At 53.6% G+C, this 18,636-nt stretch overlaps 1 protein-coding gene across 5 annotated transcripts in view; it reads right to left on the minus strand.

The window, feature by feature from the left end:
* Positions 1–4,288: 4,288 nt before the first annotated feature.
* LOC118536470 (tyrosine-protein phosphatase non-receptor type substrate 1) overlaps positions 4,289–18,636 on the minus strand; it is a 42,967-nt gene continuing 28,619 nt past the window's right edge. For 3 of the 5 annotated variants that reach the window (XM_078057034.1, XM_078057032.1, XM_078057033.1), the window contains exons 7-9: positions 17,424–17,448; positions 11,100–11,151; positions 6,369–8,859 (exon numbers count right to left, since the gene is read on the minus strand). In XM_078057034.1, the coding sequence (XP_077913160.1) occupies positions 8,605–8,859; positions 11,100–11,151; positions 17,424–17,448 (332 nt within the window). In that variant the 3' untranslated portion in view covers positions 6,369–8,604. Of the gene's footprint in view, positions 6,210–6,368; positions 8,860–11,099; positions 11,152–17,423; positions 17,449–18,636 lie in introns of those variants that run through there. The other 2 variants (XM_078057036.1, XM_078057035.1) reach the window with 2 other exon arrangements.

The raw sequence follows: 18,636 nt of genomic DNA on the forward strand, positions 1-18,636 counted from the left end.
AATGGGATCACACAGTGTGCACCCTTTAGGGTCTGGCTCCTTCTGCTCAGCATAACGTTTTCTGCTTTTTTTTTTAAGATTTTATTTATTTATTTGAGAGAGAGAGAGAGCAAGAGAGAGGGAGAGAGGGAGAGAGCATGCACAGAGCGAGAGGAAGTGGGAGAAGCAGACTCCCTGCTGAGCAGGGAACCCGATGCGGGGCTCGATCCCAGGACCCTGAGATCATGACCTGAGCCGAAGGCAGACACTTAACTGAGCCACCAGATGCCCAGCATAACGTTTTTTGAGACCCATCCGTGTTGTTGCATGCATCAGTACTTTGTTCCTTTTTATTGCTGTAGCTCATCCTATTACCAATTATTTTCTCATCTGCAAAATGAGGGCAGTAACTTCCTCCTCAGGGCGGGTGGTGAGGACCCAGCAGGACCCTGAGCCGCGCCGCAGCCCGCACCGAAGACCCGCAGCCACACCCGAGCAGTGCTTTCTCCCACGCCCCCCGCTGTCCCCCCAAGAGGGGCCCCCTCCACCGCCCCAGGGAGCCCGGAGTGCAAAGGGTCAAGGGCTTTGCGGAGCAGCCCTCTGAATAGATGCACAGCGGCAAGATGATGGCTGTGTTTATAAAGCAGATTTGTTATTTTTTAATTCTTCGCCTGGTGTCCTTTCCCCTACTTCTCTCTTTTAAGGATAATTAAAATGCAAGCAGGCACTCCCTGCGAGGAGACAGCTGAAGATTTAATTGCCCCAAGAAAAATTTTCCAGCGAAAGGTCCTGGGGTAATGGCAGCTCCGGGCCCGGCCGCCGCAGCGGCTCTGCCTCCCGCACATGATCTTGGCGGTAATGCGCTCATCGCACGTGCACGGGGCCCATTTGCTGGCACCCCGGGAGCCGGGGCAGGACAGAGGCGACAGCCTCTGTGGGGCCCCAGCCCGCTCGCCATTAAGCCCTCACCCTGCCTCCTTCTGGAGACAGGTCCGTGGCCCAGATCCATGCGACCGCGACCGGCCGCCACACCAGCGGACCCTGCCCAGAGCGGGCCCGTGGGGGCAGAAGGCCCGGGTGGCTGGGAACGGCACCTTCCCCCGTGAGGGCTTGGCTGGTTGTCCTTGATGCGGGGCCTGGAGGACGTGTCGCCGGGCCGGCGGCTGAGCCCCACCAGCTTGGAAGCTGGGCCAGCCGCCGCGGGGTTGTGCCATCTCAGGGTAGAGGAAGATCTTTGGGATCTCTCATCATGTTTTCTAAGTACGGCCCCACTCTCCCCAGAGGAGGCATCAAAGGCTCAGACAAGGGTCACTGGCCCCATGCCTGTTGGGGGGCACACATCCATTTTTTAAAAAGTGATTGCTCTGAACCCAGGATCACGATGAAAGGCAGAGTGACTCAGTGGGGAAAGTCAGATGGCTTGGGGTTTGAATCCTAGTTCCAAACCTGCCAGCTGGGGCACTTTCTGTTCTCCGCAGTCTCCAGCTTCTGGGCTTTTCCACACGCTCTCCTTTCCTCACCTTTCCTCCCTCCCCCCTTCCTTCTTTCCTTCCTTCCCTCCCACACATCCATCCTCCATCCACCCAGTCATCCTCCCTCCCTCCCATCCTTCTCTCCCTCCTCACATCCATCCAAAAAATATTTACCGGATGCATCCCATGGGCTAGGTGCAGGAGTGTTACTGGTGAGCAAAGCCAACACCCTCCATAGCCTGAGGCAGCTCCCAGGGCAGTGGAGGAGGGGGATGTTAATCAAGGAACCACAAGGTCAGTATGAAGCTACAAACAGTCACCAGGGGTACAAAGAGAGGTTCTGGATAGGGTTGTTATGGTGGTGTTTAACAAGGGAACTCAGCCCAGTCTTTGCACTGGAGGAGAAGCAGGAAAGGGTCCCAGCAGGTGTTCCAAGCAGAGGGAGTAGCATGGGCAAAGGCCCTGTGGTTTATTCCAGGAATTGTGTCGCCAGTACAAGGAGTGATGGGGGGAGTGATGCAAGACGGGGCGGCGGAGCTTGGCAGGGGCCGGAAGGATCACTTCTGCGAAGCGCTGGCTTCACCTCACCCTCTTTATCTGGCTCATTCTTACTCATCCTTTAGGCCTCAGCTCGGGGTTTCCTCTTCAGAAGGCCTCTATTGCCCTATGCACTCTGAGTGAGGTCTGTGTACTTTCTCGTAATAAGAAAAAGTATCCGATACTTGGAAATAAGGCAAAGAAGGTGGAACTTCCTTTCAATGCCTCCTGGGGCATTGTTTAAGAAGGCCCACTGAAGGACTGGTTAATTCTACAAGGAGTGTGGCTGAGTTTGGCTTTGCCATTCTGTATTTACATCTATCCCGTTTTGTAACTTCCTGAGAATTACACATGGACACCCCCTTGTCCACATGCTCTGGCTCTCTCGCACCCCATGACCTCATAAGGGTGTGCCTAGCTTTACTCAGCGTGTTTTCCCCAGAGGTTTGCAGGGCCAGGCACACAACAGGAGCTGGAGAAATAATTACTGGCTGAATGAGTGATCTTGTCTCTTCATCTCCCTGAACCTTAGTTTTCTTATCTGTGAAATGGACAACATAGTGCCCAGCTTCAGAGGAATAAAGAATTCAAGTGGCCGGGACCCCATCTGGCACATGGTGGGCTTCAGTCCCCCTGCTCCCAGGGGCCGGGTCCCAAAGGCAGGAAGTGACGTTCTGGTGTTGGGGAGCTCGTGGTCTGGTTGGGGGCCAGGCAGGAGGGAGGGTGACTCACCGTGGGGCCAGGGCAGTCAAAGGTAGCTCCACCTGGTACCTGGCCGGATAGGCTGGCCAGAGAGTCCAGTCCAAGCCTGGGAGGAGCAGGAAGTGTCCTTAAAGAGGTCAGGTGGGGGGTGAGGAAGAGGAGCCTCAAGGCCAGGCTGGGTGTTGGGATTCCCCAAAGTTGCTAAGAGGGAGCCACCCCAGGCTAATGAGGGAGGAGGGAGCTGGGAATATTGCTTCAGCCAGAAAGGGAGATCCACCACCATTGAGCTCCTCTGAGAACCTGGCCTTGGTGTATGGGTGTGAATGTGTGTGTGTGGGTGAGTGTGATTGTGTATGGATGCGTGTGAGTTTATGAGTGTGGATGTGTGTGTGTAAATGTGGTGGTGTGTGTAGGTGTGAATTGCATGGGTCTGAATGAGTGTGTGTGTGTGTGTGTGTGTGTGTGAGAATGCCTGCAGGTGTGGGGTTGTGAACGTGTGAGCATGTCTGTGTGTGAGCATGAATGGGGCGTGTGTGGACGGCTGTCTGCCCCACACATGCTGTTGCAAAGGGTCTTAAGTTTATTCTCTATGGAACCCTCACTAGAGCCCGAAGATGAAGAGTCCATCGCACTTCCCAGGAGCACAAACTGAGGCTCAGACGTGAAGCCACTTGCCCAAGGCCACAGGGTGAAGACCGTGCAGCGGCCTCTGTAGTCAGGTGGCGGGAGGAGGGGTGTGGGTGTGGGGCGAGTTGGCAAGGCAGCCTCAGTGGACAGATGATGCCAGACAAATGGCTTGTCCTGTAGCCTTGGCTTTCCCCATGTTGTACTTTTTCTTTCACTCTATCATGTTCTCTTTTGGTCATGGGGAGGCCATCTCTCCGAGTTGCTCACCAGTGTTCCCAGAGCCCTCACCTGGGGCTGGGCTCCAGGACTGTTAGGTTGGGGCAGGCATCCTACGTTGAGGATGGGGGTTGAAGCCCCAGGGGGACAACCTGTCTTTTTTGAGGTGTAACTTATACACAAGAAAATGCAGACATATTAAATGTGCACTGGATAGAGTTTTACATCCGCAAGCTCCCAGGTAACCCCACTCAGATGGATATACAGAACATCCTGTCGCCCAGGAGGGCCCCTCAGACTCCTCCCCATCGCTGCCTCCCTACAAGGACAGCCCCCATTCCCCAATCTGTCACCAAGGTTTTGCCTGTTTTCAAACATCTGGGGCACATGTCTTTTTGGAAAGCATTTTCCATTTCAAAATCCTGTGTGCATAAAACAAACCCAGACCCCTGCAAACACAGTGCCATGGTTAAGGGTGGGGGGGCAGTAGAGATGCTGATGGGGCCAGGCTGAGCCCCAGGGAAGTTTGAGGATATGTCGGGTGACCAGTGACCAGGCAGGCGACTGGGGCCGCCCTCATCCTCTGATGTTTTGGTGGTTGAGACCACATGGCATTTCGTGGCTCCCACTGTCTGTGCCCCCTGCTGTGTCTCCAGCAACGCCCCCCCCCCACCATGTCTGTCCAGTGCCCACCCACACCCACAGTGACACACCATTTCCTGGACGGTGGCCCTGAACAAGACACGCAATCTCTCTGTGCTTCCATGTCTTTATTAAACAGAGCATAATCATACTAGCTACCTTCTACGTTTGTTAAGAGGATGGAGTGAATTGATTTTAAATAAGTTAATATTTGTACAGAGTGTAGGAGACTATCTGATACGTAAAAAGTACTTATGTAAAAATTAAATAAACTTCGGTCAAATTTTGGCTGGTGGGAATTTGCTAGAACATGCAGGGTTTTTCACAGTTGGGCGTTAGAATCTTGCGGAGAAGGCAGAGATTTTCCTGATGATCATGTGAAAGGGGCCGGTGGGGCGCTGCAAATGACCTCTGGGTCCTCATATGGGGGGGTGGGGGGGTGCAGTGGGGTCCTGTGGTTCTCCTTTGCACAACGCGGAACCAGAGGAGGTACCCAATAAATGCCAACTGCTAGACTGATTTCCTGGCGGGCAGGAAGAGGGTCACTTGGCTCCTATCAACTTTCATTTTGCCTGCCAACCCGCAGCCCTGGAGATCTGGGCCGTGGAGAAGGCAGGCCCAGGTACTGCAGGAAATACATCCCCCAAGTCTCCTTACCCGGACACGCCGTCTGTCATCCCCCCACCTTCCCAGAAAACGCAAGGCACTTCCCGGCCCACTCAGCCTGGATGCTTGCCTTGAACACCTCATCCCCACAAGCAGCACACAGATTTCCCAGGTTGGGCCCCGAGGGAGGCTGAGCTCTCCGTCACAGTTTTCTGGCCCAGCCTGCGAGGCAGGTGACTGCCCTGAGCCCCGCGAGAGGCTCCTTTGCCTTAGGTGCCTTAGATCCCTGAACACGGGATCAGGCCGAGGGCTCTGGGATGATCCCACGTGGGCTTGTGGACCCAAGTGCGAGTCCCAACCCGACTACGGGTTCATTGCGTGAGCTCTGCCAGGTGCCCCGCGTCTCCTGCGCCTCCACCTTCCTTCCCTGCCAAATGGGCACAGCCACTGCTATCTGGCCGCTGTAAGTGAACGAGGCGGTAGGATGTGATGAGGAAGAGCCTGACTCTCTGGGTTCAAAGCCTCACTGCGCCATGGGACACTGGGGAACAGACTTGGCTTCTCTGGGCCTCAGTTTACTCATCCATAAAATAGGGATGACAAGAGTTCCCACCTCGTCTGGTGGATGGGGGGAATTAAATGAGGTAAGGAGTGTGAGGCGCCGGCGATTACTTCCCACAGGGCCCGGTCAGTGCCCATACGTGAGGTCTCGGGGGTTAGAAGCTGCGCACTGAGGTCGGACAGCTGGAGCCTGAGACTCAGTGACAGCACTCGTCAGCTGTGTGACCCTGCATAGATTCTACCTCTTCCTTGTGCCTTACCTATTCATGAGGTCGGCAATATTTCCTACCTCAGTTGTGAGGATTGTAGGAGCTCATCAAGGTCAAGTGCTAACACACAGTAAGCCCCACTTGCTGTTAATATCCTATGACTGTCATTATACAATTGTCATTAATATTATTAATATTCCAATGGAGGAGAGGTAAGGAAGCGAACATTCATTGAGCACCTTTTATATGCGAGCACTTGACATGAACCATCTGGCGAGGATATTCCTCATTCAGTCAGTCGAGGGGGAATTGAGGTTCCCAGAGGGTGACCCGCTTGTCCAAGATCCCATAGGTGGGGAGGGGCGATCAGTCCCAGCTGTGCAACCTCTAGAGCAGGGAGGAAGGACCAACACTTAGTGAAGGCCTGCCACGCGCCAAGCATGGGGCTCGGCACCCCCTGGCCTTCTTCGATCTGCACAGGAACCCTGGCTGGGGGTACGACTGTCCCCGTTGCGTCGATGACATGATGAGTCTGAGTCTCCGGGAGGAGGCGAGCTGTGTGAACTCTGCAAACTGGCAGAGCCAGGATTCAAACGTGATTGTCTGTCAGAATTCGGCTTACGCAGGTGTCTGGGGCACAATCTTCCACCGACTCGCTCTGCGCCAGGGGAAACAAAGTCTTTGTGTCTAGAAAACCCAAGGGAGAGACCCAAGCCCTGCGGTCTCCAAGCCCCGGGGCCACACACCACCCTCTCCCAGGCTCCTGGGGACAGGGGGTCACACTCGCAAAGACAAAGACGCTCAACATCCAGAGTGGTCGTTGTTACCCAGAAATCTTTATTACAAAAATATTTTGCAAGCCAAAAAGTTTAAGTTGCAACTATATACAAAATGGGGCCTGTTTCCTTCCTAGCAGTCTTAAAATAAACTCCCGAAACCACGCTCCTTCCGCAGTGTTGTTTCGACCTCTTCCTTTTCCTGGGGTTCGATACACAAGGTATGGGAACCTCCAGGCTGCCAGGCCGAGCTAAAGCTGCACAACTTCCTTGGCCTCATTCCCTTACTCCCCTTCCAAAATTCAAAATAAAATAAAATTAAAATGGCACCAAGAAAACATTCTCTAAAATTCTGTGTGTGTGTGTGTGCATACGTGTGCACGCTTGACGTGTGTGCCTTCTCTGGGCAGGAGCGAGGGAGACTGAGGTTTACAAGCCAACCTTTTGGAATTTGGAAATGGCCCGAGCCAGGTGGCTGGGCCACTGTGCTCCCACAGAGAAACTCTGGCTCATCGGGCCAAAGCTGCCCACATGGCCTGTTGGCTCAGCTGCTTCCTGGATGCCACCATGTAAAATGCCAAATCACTGTCCCCAGAGAACTGGGTCTGAGCTGAGCTCAGTGTTCCATGTGTAGGACCTGCTGATGGGCAAGATGGCTCAGCTTCTCATTCTGATGGCCTGGAATCCCTGGGGCATCGAATGGCTGGACTGAGGAGGCAGGGAGAGGAACCCCTCAGCTCGAAGAGTTGGTCGGTTATACGTGGAGACTGAATAAACAGGGCTTGCTACACGTGCTGGCCCTGGGCCCAGCGAGGCCCCCACCCCCCATCAGAAGGGTGGGGGGGCAGGGGTAACAGGTCACAGCATCTGCCCAACCTCCTGGCTGTCTTGGATTTATTCCAGTCTGATCCCGGAAGGGTTTGAGAGCAGAAATAGAAGATTCCTCTTGCAGGGGTCAGCTCAGAGAGCTGGGAGGGGGGCAGTTGCTAAGGGGAGGGCATCTTTCCTCTCTCCTCTTTCTGGATGAGAAGGCTGAGGCCGCAGGTCTCCACAAGACTGCACTGTGAAGGACGCAGCCTGGAGACACAGCCTGGGCAGGCTGGGCTTTGCACGCTGGGGGCACAGAAGGCAGCAGTACCAGCCACGTGGCTTGGCTGAGGGCGTGGCCACTTTCATCCGGGAGAGAGACTAAGGCTAAGCGTCTCCATGGAGCAGCCACACGGCAACCTTCCTCCCCATCCTCAGGGTCTGGGACGTGAAGGAACTCTGTTTCTGCTGTAAGAGGGTCCCTCCAGGACCACCAACTGGTAAACCTTAGACCACACAAGACCCAACCAGGGACTTCAACACATGACAAAGAGCCAAGATAACGTTGCTGTCGTTTTAAGAAAAAACAAAACAAAACACCACAGATCAAATTTTCTAACACCTCAGTTTCAAGATTGCACATTTCACATTTCTCAATAATTTACAGGCGTCCACAGCGAGATGTTGCTGAGTTAGTGCTAGCTGGAGGAAGCAAGCTCAGGTCTAGAAAGGAGAGGAGGGGCCACGTGGAGCATCACGGTTGGGATGATGGGTCCTCAAGGAGTCTCAGAGGGCCACCAGGAGAAGGGTTTTGTTACTCAGTCCTTGATGGTGGTGGTGGTGGTGGTTGTGTGGGAGTTCCTTGGAGGATCCTCCCCTCCCCCAGGGCTTGTGCCTCATCAGTCCAGGGATGGGGAGGCTAGGACCGTTGGCAGCAATCTCACCAAGTCTTGGGATGTGTGTCCCGGAGGTTTTTTTTGTTGTTGTTGTTTTTTCCCAGCTTCTCCATGGATGGGGCAGTTCAATCTAAACGGAACATTTTCCCCAAGCCCCAGTTGGGTGGTGGTGAAAGGAGATGGTGTTTTCTCTCTCCTCACCCTGGAAGATCAGGCTGCAGAGCATCAAGGGGGCAGTCAGGGTCTCCAAGACCATGACCAAGACCCACATGTTGATGGAGACAGGCATGAGGGTTCTTGGACCCCCAGCGGCTCTGGCCAGTTCCCAGGTCGGTCCCCCGGCTGGTCTGGCACCATCGGCCTCCATGTGTGGCGATGTGGGGGGACGGTGGCTGCCCTGGAAATGCTGGAGAGCCAAGTGGGTTGGGGAAACGAGAGCCAGCCTCATCCTGGAGTCCCTGGGCCTGCGCCATCCCGGCCCTCTGGGAACTGGGCTGGCTGTCCCCATCACGGCTGTCCCACGTGGGACAGGAAGGCTCGTAAGGACAGACCCTAGAGACGACCACGGTCCCATTCACTTCCTCTGGACCTGGACGCTGGCGTACTCCGAGTAGGATGGCTCGGGCTTGGGGGCTGGCTGCTTGGGGGCCCGGTTGAGGTGGACCATGTCCAGGTCCGCGTAGGTGAGGTTGTCCTCGGATGCGGGCGGCGGGCCGGTCTGAATGCTGGCATACTCTGTGTGGTTGTTGGGCTCGGCGGCCCGAGGTGCAGACTTCTTCCCCTTAGGCAGGTTCAAGTCTGCATAGGTGATGTCATTGTTGTCCTGGATCTAAATGTGGTGGAGAGATGTTCACTCTGGAGCCCCCAGCCACTCATCCACCCATTGGCACCAAGGCTGGATGCTTTTGTCTCCCCTTGGGCCCCACTGGTTCAGCCCTAAGTCACGACCCACTCTTCTCTGGCCCAGGTTACCTGCCTCCAACCTTACCCTTCCAATCTCCACAAAGCCTGAAGAAGCTTCCTGAACTCAGCCAGCCTGGTCACTTCATAGCGCTGCCTCAGTGTCCCTCCTCCCGAAGCTCTATCCTGCCTTTTCAGCATTCTTCCCTTTGCCTGGTGTCCGACCCCCTTCTCCTCGTCATGAAACCCAATTCACCCCGTACGTTCCAGCTCAAGCACCACTTCATCCTAAGACCCTGCCCTCGGCCGGCTCCAGGGCTCCCACGCTGTGCTTCCTCAACCCATGCTTCTCCACGACCCAGGACTGACTCCGTTTGGGGGTCCAAGTAGATGCCGACCCATAGTGGGTGGAGATAGTCATTCACTTACTGGTTTCTTCAACACATATTCATTAGGTATTTGTTAGAATGCAGGAACCAAGGCCAGCATTGAAGAAGCCCGATCAGTGTTGAATGAATGGATGGATGGATAGATGGATGGATGGATGGATAGAAATTTCAGCCTCACTCAGGGTGAGGCTGGGGTCCGGGAGACAGAGGAGAGGAGCGCGTGAGAACAAGGCCCCAGGGAGCAGATGCAGTGAGACTTGGTGGGGCTCTCTCTAGCTAAGGGACTTTGGGCAATTCACTTAACCTCTCTGGGCCTTGGTTTCCCCATCTGTAGAGCAGGAATATAATAGTGTCTATTTCCAGGGTCCCTGTGAGGATCAGATAAGATCACCCAGGTAAAGCTCTTAGAACAGAGCCGGGCACATGTTGAGTGAACACGTATGTTCAATAAATGTTAGCCATCATCCGCCATGTAGCCAACCTGAAGGTCTCCCACGTGCTCATCATATCACGAACAATGGCCGCCTTAAAATGACTCATCACGAATTACAAACTCTGCTCCCTCTGTGCCCCGCACTTAGACCGTAGAAGCGGGGTGAGGGGGGGAGGCGCGACAGCAACCACTCCCCCTGGTTGGTGCACAGTGATCCCCACAGAGCTCGGCAGGGCTTGGAGGCTCCATGCCATCACACGGAGCACCTTCTCTAGGCCCAACTCAGCCTGTTGGAATTACTTACCGCATTTTACAAGTGAAGAAACTGAGACCCAGAGATGTTAAGTACTTGGGTCAAAGTCACACAGCTGGAAAGGATCCAAAGTCTATTGGACTCAAGCGGTGGTCTCACCACACAGCCCCTCCGTCTCGAACCCCGCACACTCCCTCACTTCCCTCTGGGAAACCTACAGCAACGGCATTAATTTCCCTCCCTGGCAGAGGCTTGCACCTGGCCCCGGGGATTCTAAACACAAGGCTGCGAGTCCACAAGGGCTGGGTTGTGACTGCCTTTCTCACCGCCCAGGGCCTGGCACACAGTAGGTGCTCAGGAAGTCTTGGCTGGCTGTGAATTCTGGGCAGGTTTCAATGACCAGTTCAATGACCCCTGAAGGTCCCAGAAAGAAATCCAGAGATAAAATGACTGGGGACAAGGCCTTGTTTTCGAATTACCCCTCGAGCTCGAGCCCAGGGCCACTGGGGGCTGACTGGGTCAGGAGAGCAGGCCGCGGTGTTTAGGCCTACAAACGCTGTGCCTTTTACCAGCCCCAACTCTCTACAACAGATTGTGTCTAAAACGATGACAACAGCCCGGGAAATGTCAAGGACAGCTCTCGGGTTCAGGGCAGGGCCCGTCTCATTACAAGAGGCAGCCCTCTGCCTCCAAGGTCTGACAGCATCAGCCAGTGAGAGAAGCAGGGCTGGGTTTCTCGGAATCAGGCCAACCACGTTGCCTGCCCAATTGCATCAGCAGTGTTGAAGAGAAGGCGCTAGAAAGGGAGTATGCCCTTGCACGAGGCAATTAGTGAGCGAACTGTGGACAGTGCCCCCTGGAGTTGTACAATGGGTGCGCTGGGTCAAGGAGACTGTGACACTCTCCTGGCTGGGGCAGAGGGAGAGAGTGCACAGAGGACGAGGGGGACATCAGGAATGCCAGGCTCCCCCACTCTTCCCATCCCCTACCCCCTCCCCCACTCTGGGGAAGGAGTCTTAATTTAGAGCAGGATCTGCAACTCTGGTTGAGGCAAGGAAATCACACGACCAAGATTCCCAGGAAGGGCATCTCACCAAAGACTGTACCTGGGTTACTTCTCTGGTGTTCTTCTCAGGCTCATGCAACCTAAAAAGGAAAGAGACGCACAGATAAAAATATCCTCACTATCTCCAGTGCTCATGCAAATCGGTAAGAATAACATTTCGTTCCATTTCCTATACGGGTGGAGCAAGTCACAACAGAAACACAACTGTTTATCAAATGTTTGGACCAAAGGGTCAATCTCACTAAGAAGGAATTTTAAGCCGTGCACTATCTTTTTTTTTTTTTTTTCCTAACCTAATTTTTCAGCAAGGATCTTTAAAAGTTAAAATACTGGGTGCTGGGGAAGGTATGGTGAAACAGACACATTCATACATTGCTGGCGGGAAGGGCAAACCCGTATAAGCCTTTTGGGAGGCAGCTTGGCAAAATCAAGAGCTTGGAAGGTGTCCTCATCTTTTGACTCATAAGTGAGCATTTTGGGGGGAATTCAAAATATAGAAAAAGCGTTATGCACAGAGGCATTTGTCACAGAGCAGGATAGGGAGGAAGGTTTATATGTTACAGCTCTGCCAATTGGAACTGGTTAAGGAAATTAGGATAGGTTCATAGATAGAGATTTAAAAGGTTTATGAGAGTTTTTTTATTACAAATGATTACATTAAAATGATAAGCGAAAAGGCAACATTCTCTGTGGAATGATCTCAATTCTAAAAATGTATGGATAACACGGGAAGGAAATATAGTAAAATGCTAACAGCAGTGGTCTTTGGAAGGTTTTTTTTTTTCTTCCTTTTAGTTCCCATATTTTCCACACATTCTATATTCTACACATCTAGGTCTTAGCATTAAAAAAAAAAAAAAGAAAAGAGAAGGCACAGTGTCCTGGTTAATCAAAGAAGCCGTTCATGCACTTGATTCTGTAATTGGAGGCCGTGGCTTGGCTCACTGCTGGGTCATGGTCAAGGTGGTGAGCACACCAGAGCCACGGTTCTGCAGGAGTTGTGTAAATTCTCAGGCCGGCAACTCTGGGGATGTGAGCCTGGATAATGTCAGAAATGAGCAATGGGGCTTGGCAGCAGGGTTATTAATGGATTTGGCATGAGATCTTGGCTCAGAAAGCAGTTCTGGGGCATGACTAGGCCCACGTGGCCACAGAAACAGACCTCTGGGGGCAGGGACACCGGCTGCTAAGGAAGATCACGAAGATCTATCCACACCCCTACTGCTTCCAACGCTTCCAAGGCTCCCCACTGCCTCTGGTTCAAGTAAAACCCATCACCCATCAACCCATCGTAAGCCCCGTGTGGTCTGGCCCCTGTGGACTGCCCCAGGCCCTTTCACTGCCTGACCTTATTTACCCACATATCCACCCACCAAATATTTCACAACGGCTACTCGATGAGATATACTTTGCGTCAACAATGGCCTGGAAAGCCGCCCTCAATCACTTTTCCTCTTGGTTAACTTTTGTGCATTCTTCAAGACTTAACCATGGTGTCACCTCCTTGGGAAAGGTTCTCCGACAGAGCTGGGCTGGCTGGGCTGCCCCTCCAGGTTACCTTCAAGCCTCCTTGCCTATTTTCCTGTCTGGCATATGTGTCCGTCTGCTGCCTGCCTGCCTTGCTTCCTCAGCCCATGGGTACAGGTGCGTAAAAGTGACTTGGAATGAAGACATTCAGAGTGCCCCAGGGCCTTTGCACGGGCAGCCCTCCTTGCCTCTTCATTTGCTTCACTGCTTCTCTTTCCTCGGATTCTATTTCAAATAGTCCTTTCTTTGGGAAACCTTCACTGAACTTCACATTCCATTCTCAGAACACTGGGTTCCTCCCTTTCAGAGCAATATTGCAGATGAGACGCAATTATCCGTTTTGTTGTGTCTGTCTCTCTTATCTCAGAATGGCACTGTTATTACCCTTCTGTGTGCTCAGGCTAAAGAAATGGGAATCATCCCTGATTCTCCTCTGTCCTCCTTAACAACCCATGTTAACCCTTCACAACTCTTGTTGACCCTGCTTCCAAAATCCATATCAACCTCAGCTACTCAAGTCTCCTCCACCATCCCAGCTCCCTAGATTCCTGAAGAGCCTCCTCCCTGGTGTCCCTGCTTCTGTTCCCACCCCTCAGCGTGCCATTCTCCACATGGTGAGGTCATGCCATTTTCGGCTCAAAACCCTCAACCCCTTGTCAGCACACAGTGAGATCCATCTCCGTATCCAGAATGGCGCACCTGCGCGGTCGGCCCCCGCTGAATGCTCTAGTCTCCCATCTCTTCCCCTTGCCTGTTCCAGCTCAGCTGCCCCAGCCTCCTCCGTGTTCCATGAACGTGTCCAAGTGCTCCTGCCTCGGGGTCTTGGCACTGGCTGTCCCCTCTGCCTGGCCCACTCTTGCCCCAGATACTCCCGCAGCAGGAACCTTCCCATCCTCCAGCTACCTTCTGAATGTCACCTCTGTACACCAGCTTTCCCTGACGGCCCACTGCCCCCCACCCCTGCTCTGCTCCCTGCCTAGCTCTATTCTATCTAGCCGGCACCTGTACCACATCGTGCATTAACCTCCCACCCAGCTTGTTTGGTGACCCGCCTCCTGATGGATTGTGGGCTCCACACTAGAGTCCCAACACCCGGTAACAGGCTGGTGCACTGTCAGCATGCCCTAAGTATTTGTTGAATGAATGAATGAATGAATGAATGAACATTGAATCAAAAGGGCCACAAGACCAGGGCTGGTATCTTTTTTGCTCTCCTTTGCAACGCCCCAGCTTAAGACCAGGCACTGAGCTGGGCTCAGTTCAGATGAATAAATGAAAGAATCAGAGAAGCCCTAAATATTCCAAGAATAAACGCAGTGGATGTCTGACAAGTGGACAAATGGCTGACCGAATGAACCCCAGTGCCCAATTAAGGGAGCAGAGTTTTTTTCTCTCGTCTGAGCTGGGGAAGATTACGGACAATGTTCTACCGGTAGGTCCCTAACCCAGGGAGTTAGAGATACCCAGTCCCTCCACCAGCCCTGCAACCTGAAGGGCTCTCTGAGCTCAAAGCGGCGGCAGGCCCCCCTCCACCCTCCCCGGGCACCCTCTCCAGGGTGCTCAGTTGTTTTCCACACCCGCGTCTTCTGGAAAGTGATCCCAGCTGGCTGACTGAAGGTGGCCACTGCATGGGAACCACCATCCCCGCTCAGCAGCTAGCGCTTTGGTTTAGGGAGATGAAAGGGAGCAAGCAATCTCACGGCTCCCTTGGTAGGTTCACGCTAGAAAAATAAAACACAGGCAGAAAATGGTTGGCTTCTCTGGGGAAGAAAAAATAGGCAGCAGGAGGCATGAAAGCAGTGGTGAGCAGCACCGGCTGCCGTGGCAGGGAAACCTGGGCTGGAGCCGGAGTTCTGGTACTTGCCGGCTGTGGGGCCTTGGGGATGTCACACGACTTCTCTGAACCTCGGTTTCCTCTGCATACACAGGGACAAGAAGAACCTTCTAGAACAGGGGTTCTCAAAGTCTGGGCTGGAAGCAGCAGCATCAGCACCACCTGGGAACTTGTTAGAAATGCAAACCCCGCATCAGAAACTCGGGGGGAGAAGGCGCCCAGTAATCTGGGTTTTAACAAGCCGTCCAGGAGATTCTGCCACACGCTCGAGTTTGAGAAGCTCTGTTCAATTAACATGGGGTGATAGTAAATCAGAGGGTTTTTGCTATAATTAAAATTACCGTTGGGCCACTAGAGGAAAAGACATAGATCGGTTCCCGGGACGCGGTAAGCGCCGGATGGATGTTAGCTGCTGACGCTGTCGTTACTATTATTGACACTGTCCTTTTCTTTTGGGAACTTATTGTCTAATTCCGGAGTTAAGACAAGCAAAAAATAATGACAACAATAAAAACAAAATAAAAAAGAGCGATCCTCCCGTATCTGAGGCCGTGAAGGCACCGAGGAGAGTTTTAGGGATTCGGAAGGGGAAGAGATTGCGGATTGGGGCAGTGGTTTGAGATGGCATTCATTCATTCCTCATGCATTTGGTTCATTCCGCAAACCTGAACTGAGCACCTATTCCATTCCAGGCATGGTGCCAGGTTCAGGAGAACCTGAGGGAAAGGATCCCTGCCCTCAACCGGGGGTGGGGGGTGGACTATAGTGTGGGGCAGGTGCAGAGACAGCTTGAATACACTGTGGTGTCAATTCAGGGGCGCCAGGAGAGGTCCCAGGACAGGCCCCTGTCCCTGGTGGAAGGGAAGGAGGTAAGCAGGTGAAAGGAAGGGTGCCCACTCGAGCTCCTATGTTGCACAACTCCAGGGGGCGCTGTTCGCAGAGCCTATGGTGACTGCTGCCCCCTGGCGCGGTGGAAACCCTGGGCGGTGTGGGAGCGCATCTCAGGGAGAGGGCTGGGAGGAGAGTGAGGACAGAGCGTGTGGAAGGCCGTGGAGGGAATGCAGCGTGGCTGAGTCACGGTGTGAGGGCTGAGGAGTGGCCAGAAGGGAAACTGTCCAAGTCAATGGGGGCTGGACTACGAGGGGCTTGAGGGCTCCAGTGGCCCTGCTGGACTGTTGAGGGCCGCGGGGAGCCACTGAAGGTTTTCAGGCAAAAGACAGAAGTCAAGTCTGGGGGCACCTGGGGGGGCTGTCGGTTAAGTTCCTGCCTTCGGCTCAGGTCATGATCTCAGGGTCCTGGGATCAAGCTCCCTGTCGGGCTCCCTGCTCAGTGGGGAGCCTGCTTCTCCCTCTCCCTCTACCCCCCACCCCCACCGCTCATGCTCTCTCTCTCTCCCTCAAATAAATAAATAAAATCTTAAAAAAAAAGAAGTGAAGTCTTGCCCTTGAAAAGAGTGTACTTGGTGCACACACACACACAGCACTCCCACTGTCCCCAACCTTGGGACTGTCCTTGACTCTATAATCCATCAGCAAGTCCTCTGGACTCTACCTCCAAAACATATCCAGAATCTGCCCCTTTCTCAGCCATCCCTTCACCATGGCCCAAGCTACCAGCATGGGCTTTTACCACTGCAGCGGCCTCCTCCTGGGCCTCTCTGCCTCCATCCTCACCTCCTACAGCTTGTTCCCCACACGCCACTCAGGGTGGTACTTTCAAAACACAAGTCAGATCATCTCCCTCCTATGGCTCCTCGTTCCACTGGGAGTCAAACCCTAGACCTCTGGCCTCCACTCCAGAACCTCAGTTCCTGCTCTGCAATTCTGAAATCCACAAAGCTCTAAAAAAAAAAGAAGAAGAAAGAAAGATCTGCGCAACCCATTTGTTAGCAAAACCTGAACTGAACCGACATGAAGCTATTTATGGCTTTTATTTATGGCCCATGAGGGGCATGCCCGTGCAATTTATTTGTCGTTTCCAGGCAGGTACATTCAAGTGGTAGATTATGGGGTTCTGGATCTCTCCGCTGGGGGCGAATATCGGGGGCTTTCATTTAAAAGCTGGAAAGTCTGAATTAGTAACAAACCTGGTTGCATGGCCTTGGGCTGAGACCGTGGGCCTGCATCTCCCTGGCCTCCTCTCCTGCCCTTCCCGTTCCTTCTGCCCCAGCACACAGGCCTCCTCTCATCCTCCCACCTTGGCCACTCCTGCTCTCTCGCCCAGCAGACACATCCCCCTTCACAGCTCCTTGGCTCAGGTCCCTGTTCACGTCCCCTCTTCAGTGGAGGCCCCTTTCCCTGCCTAAGCTAGCCCCCGACCTCGGTTTCCATCCCCTGCTGGGCCTGATTTGTCCCCACCTGACATGACAGTACACAGCGTTTTGCCTCTGTGCTCACTGTCTGCTTCTCTCCCTGGGGCCTGAGCGCCAGGAAGGCCTGGATACTTGCTCACTGCTGTACCGCAGCACCCTGGACAGAGCTGACGCACCGTCGGGACTCCGCAGAAGCCACTGAAAAGCAACAATCTAATGTACTGTCTGTTCTATAACGTCATGGCCTTAGGCTCTGAGCAGGCCCTCGGCAGCCGGTTGGCAGACTGTTTCTCCCCTACTTGTGCCGGCATTCCCGGGGCCGCCCGTGCCAAGGTACTCAACACACACTGAACGAACGAAGGAAAGAGCAAAGTACGCAGCTCGGATCTGGGGGCTGCGTGTGGGGGCGGCAGGTTTCCGCCACCATCCAAACGGGACTGGGGGAGGGTCTCGCTGTCTGCGGACCGCAGGCAGGAAATCAGAGCCTCTGTGCCAAAGAAATCCCCTCAAATCCCCTCACTTGACACAATTATCAAACACGGACACAAAGGAGAGAAATAGAAAGGCTGCCCGGCATGGGAGTGAGGGTCAGTGGGTGTGGATGGTGCTACACAGTTTTGGGGGGCTGTCAACCAACCAACCACCCACTACTGAGGATCCTCGCTCAGCGGCGCACTTACCTCGTAGAAGAAGTGGAGCCCTTGGCTGAAAGAGAAAAGAAACCCAAATCAGTTATTTAACCTAGAAACACACTGTTCTTACATAACTTTTTGCGGGGTGGGGGGTGGGGCAAAGGTTTGCCTACAGGGAGGTTGTGAGGAATTGTTGAAATCACCTCCTCTGAACCACAGGAATCCCCCATGCCCACTCCAGTGGGGTGGTCTAGTATCTTCCATCAGGAGGACCAGCGGGCTGGGCCTTCCCCCTTTCTCACCTCGGGGGGTTGCCAAGGTCAGATCCCACAGCAGCCTTCAGCCCAGGAGAGGCCATCTGCCCTGCCTCTGTCTGGCCTCACTTCCACTCACCAGATACCTTATCTGAGACCCTATGGGAGCCTGGGTCCCAGTCAGGGCCCTTCACAGCTGAGGAACAGATTCTAGCAGGGCTAGAGTTGGGAGAGCAGGTGCAAATCCCACGTCTGCCCCCAACTCACTTGCTGTGTGACCCTGGCTGGGTCGCTTCCCCTCTCTGAGCTTGGATTTCAGCTCTCCAGCTCACAGAGTTGGGCTGGACATCTATTTATTTTCATGTCACCACTTTCTAAAAAAGGATCTTAGGCGGGAAGAAAAGGTCCATCTGGTTCAGAGATTTTAAGCCTGTGATATGGGGCATACCACAGAGAAGCTGCTGGGGTTTGGCCACTATTTGACTCCCATCCCACTGTAAAATTGTAATTAAAAAGCAACCTGCACACCAAATGTGCTCTGCACTGCATTCTACCAGGCTAGAGGCTGCCACAATGCAAGAATTCTCCCTGCCAGGTGAACGCCTGGTGCCTGGGCAGGTAGTGGATTTTTTAGGTGAGGTGGTACCAGTTGGGAAGGCTGCAGCTCAGCAACCAATGTCTGAATGGAAGCTGATGGGCTGCAAAGTGCTGGGATATGAGCTATCTCAGGGAGTCCAATCATAGGACACCAATCACCCTCATTTTATACCAGAGAGACTGGGGGGCTGCCTAGGGTCACACAGCTGGTAAGCAACAGAGCTGAAATCAGGACATTTCATTGCAAGTATCGACGTAGAGGATGGGCAGACCCCTCCAGGGACCGCTGAGGAGAGAAGGGTCATCTCATTAAGGCAGAGATGATGTGCAGAGCGGTCCCAGACACAGTCCCTCAGGCCACATTTGAATCTTGGCCCCACCGCTTAGCAGCTGAGGCCCTGGGCAAATTT

The sequence above is a fragment of the Halichoerus grypus genome, chromosome 10 (assembly GCF_964656455.1).
Source record: "Halichoerus grypus chromosome 10, mHalGry1.hap1.1, whole genome shotgun sequence".
NCBI classification, from domain to species: Eukaryota; Metazoa; Chordata; class Mammalia; order Carnivora; family Phocidae; genus Halichoerus; species Halichoerus grypus.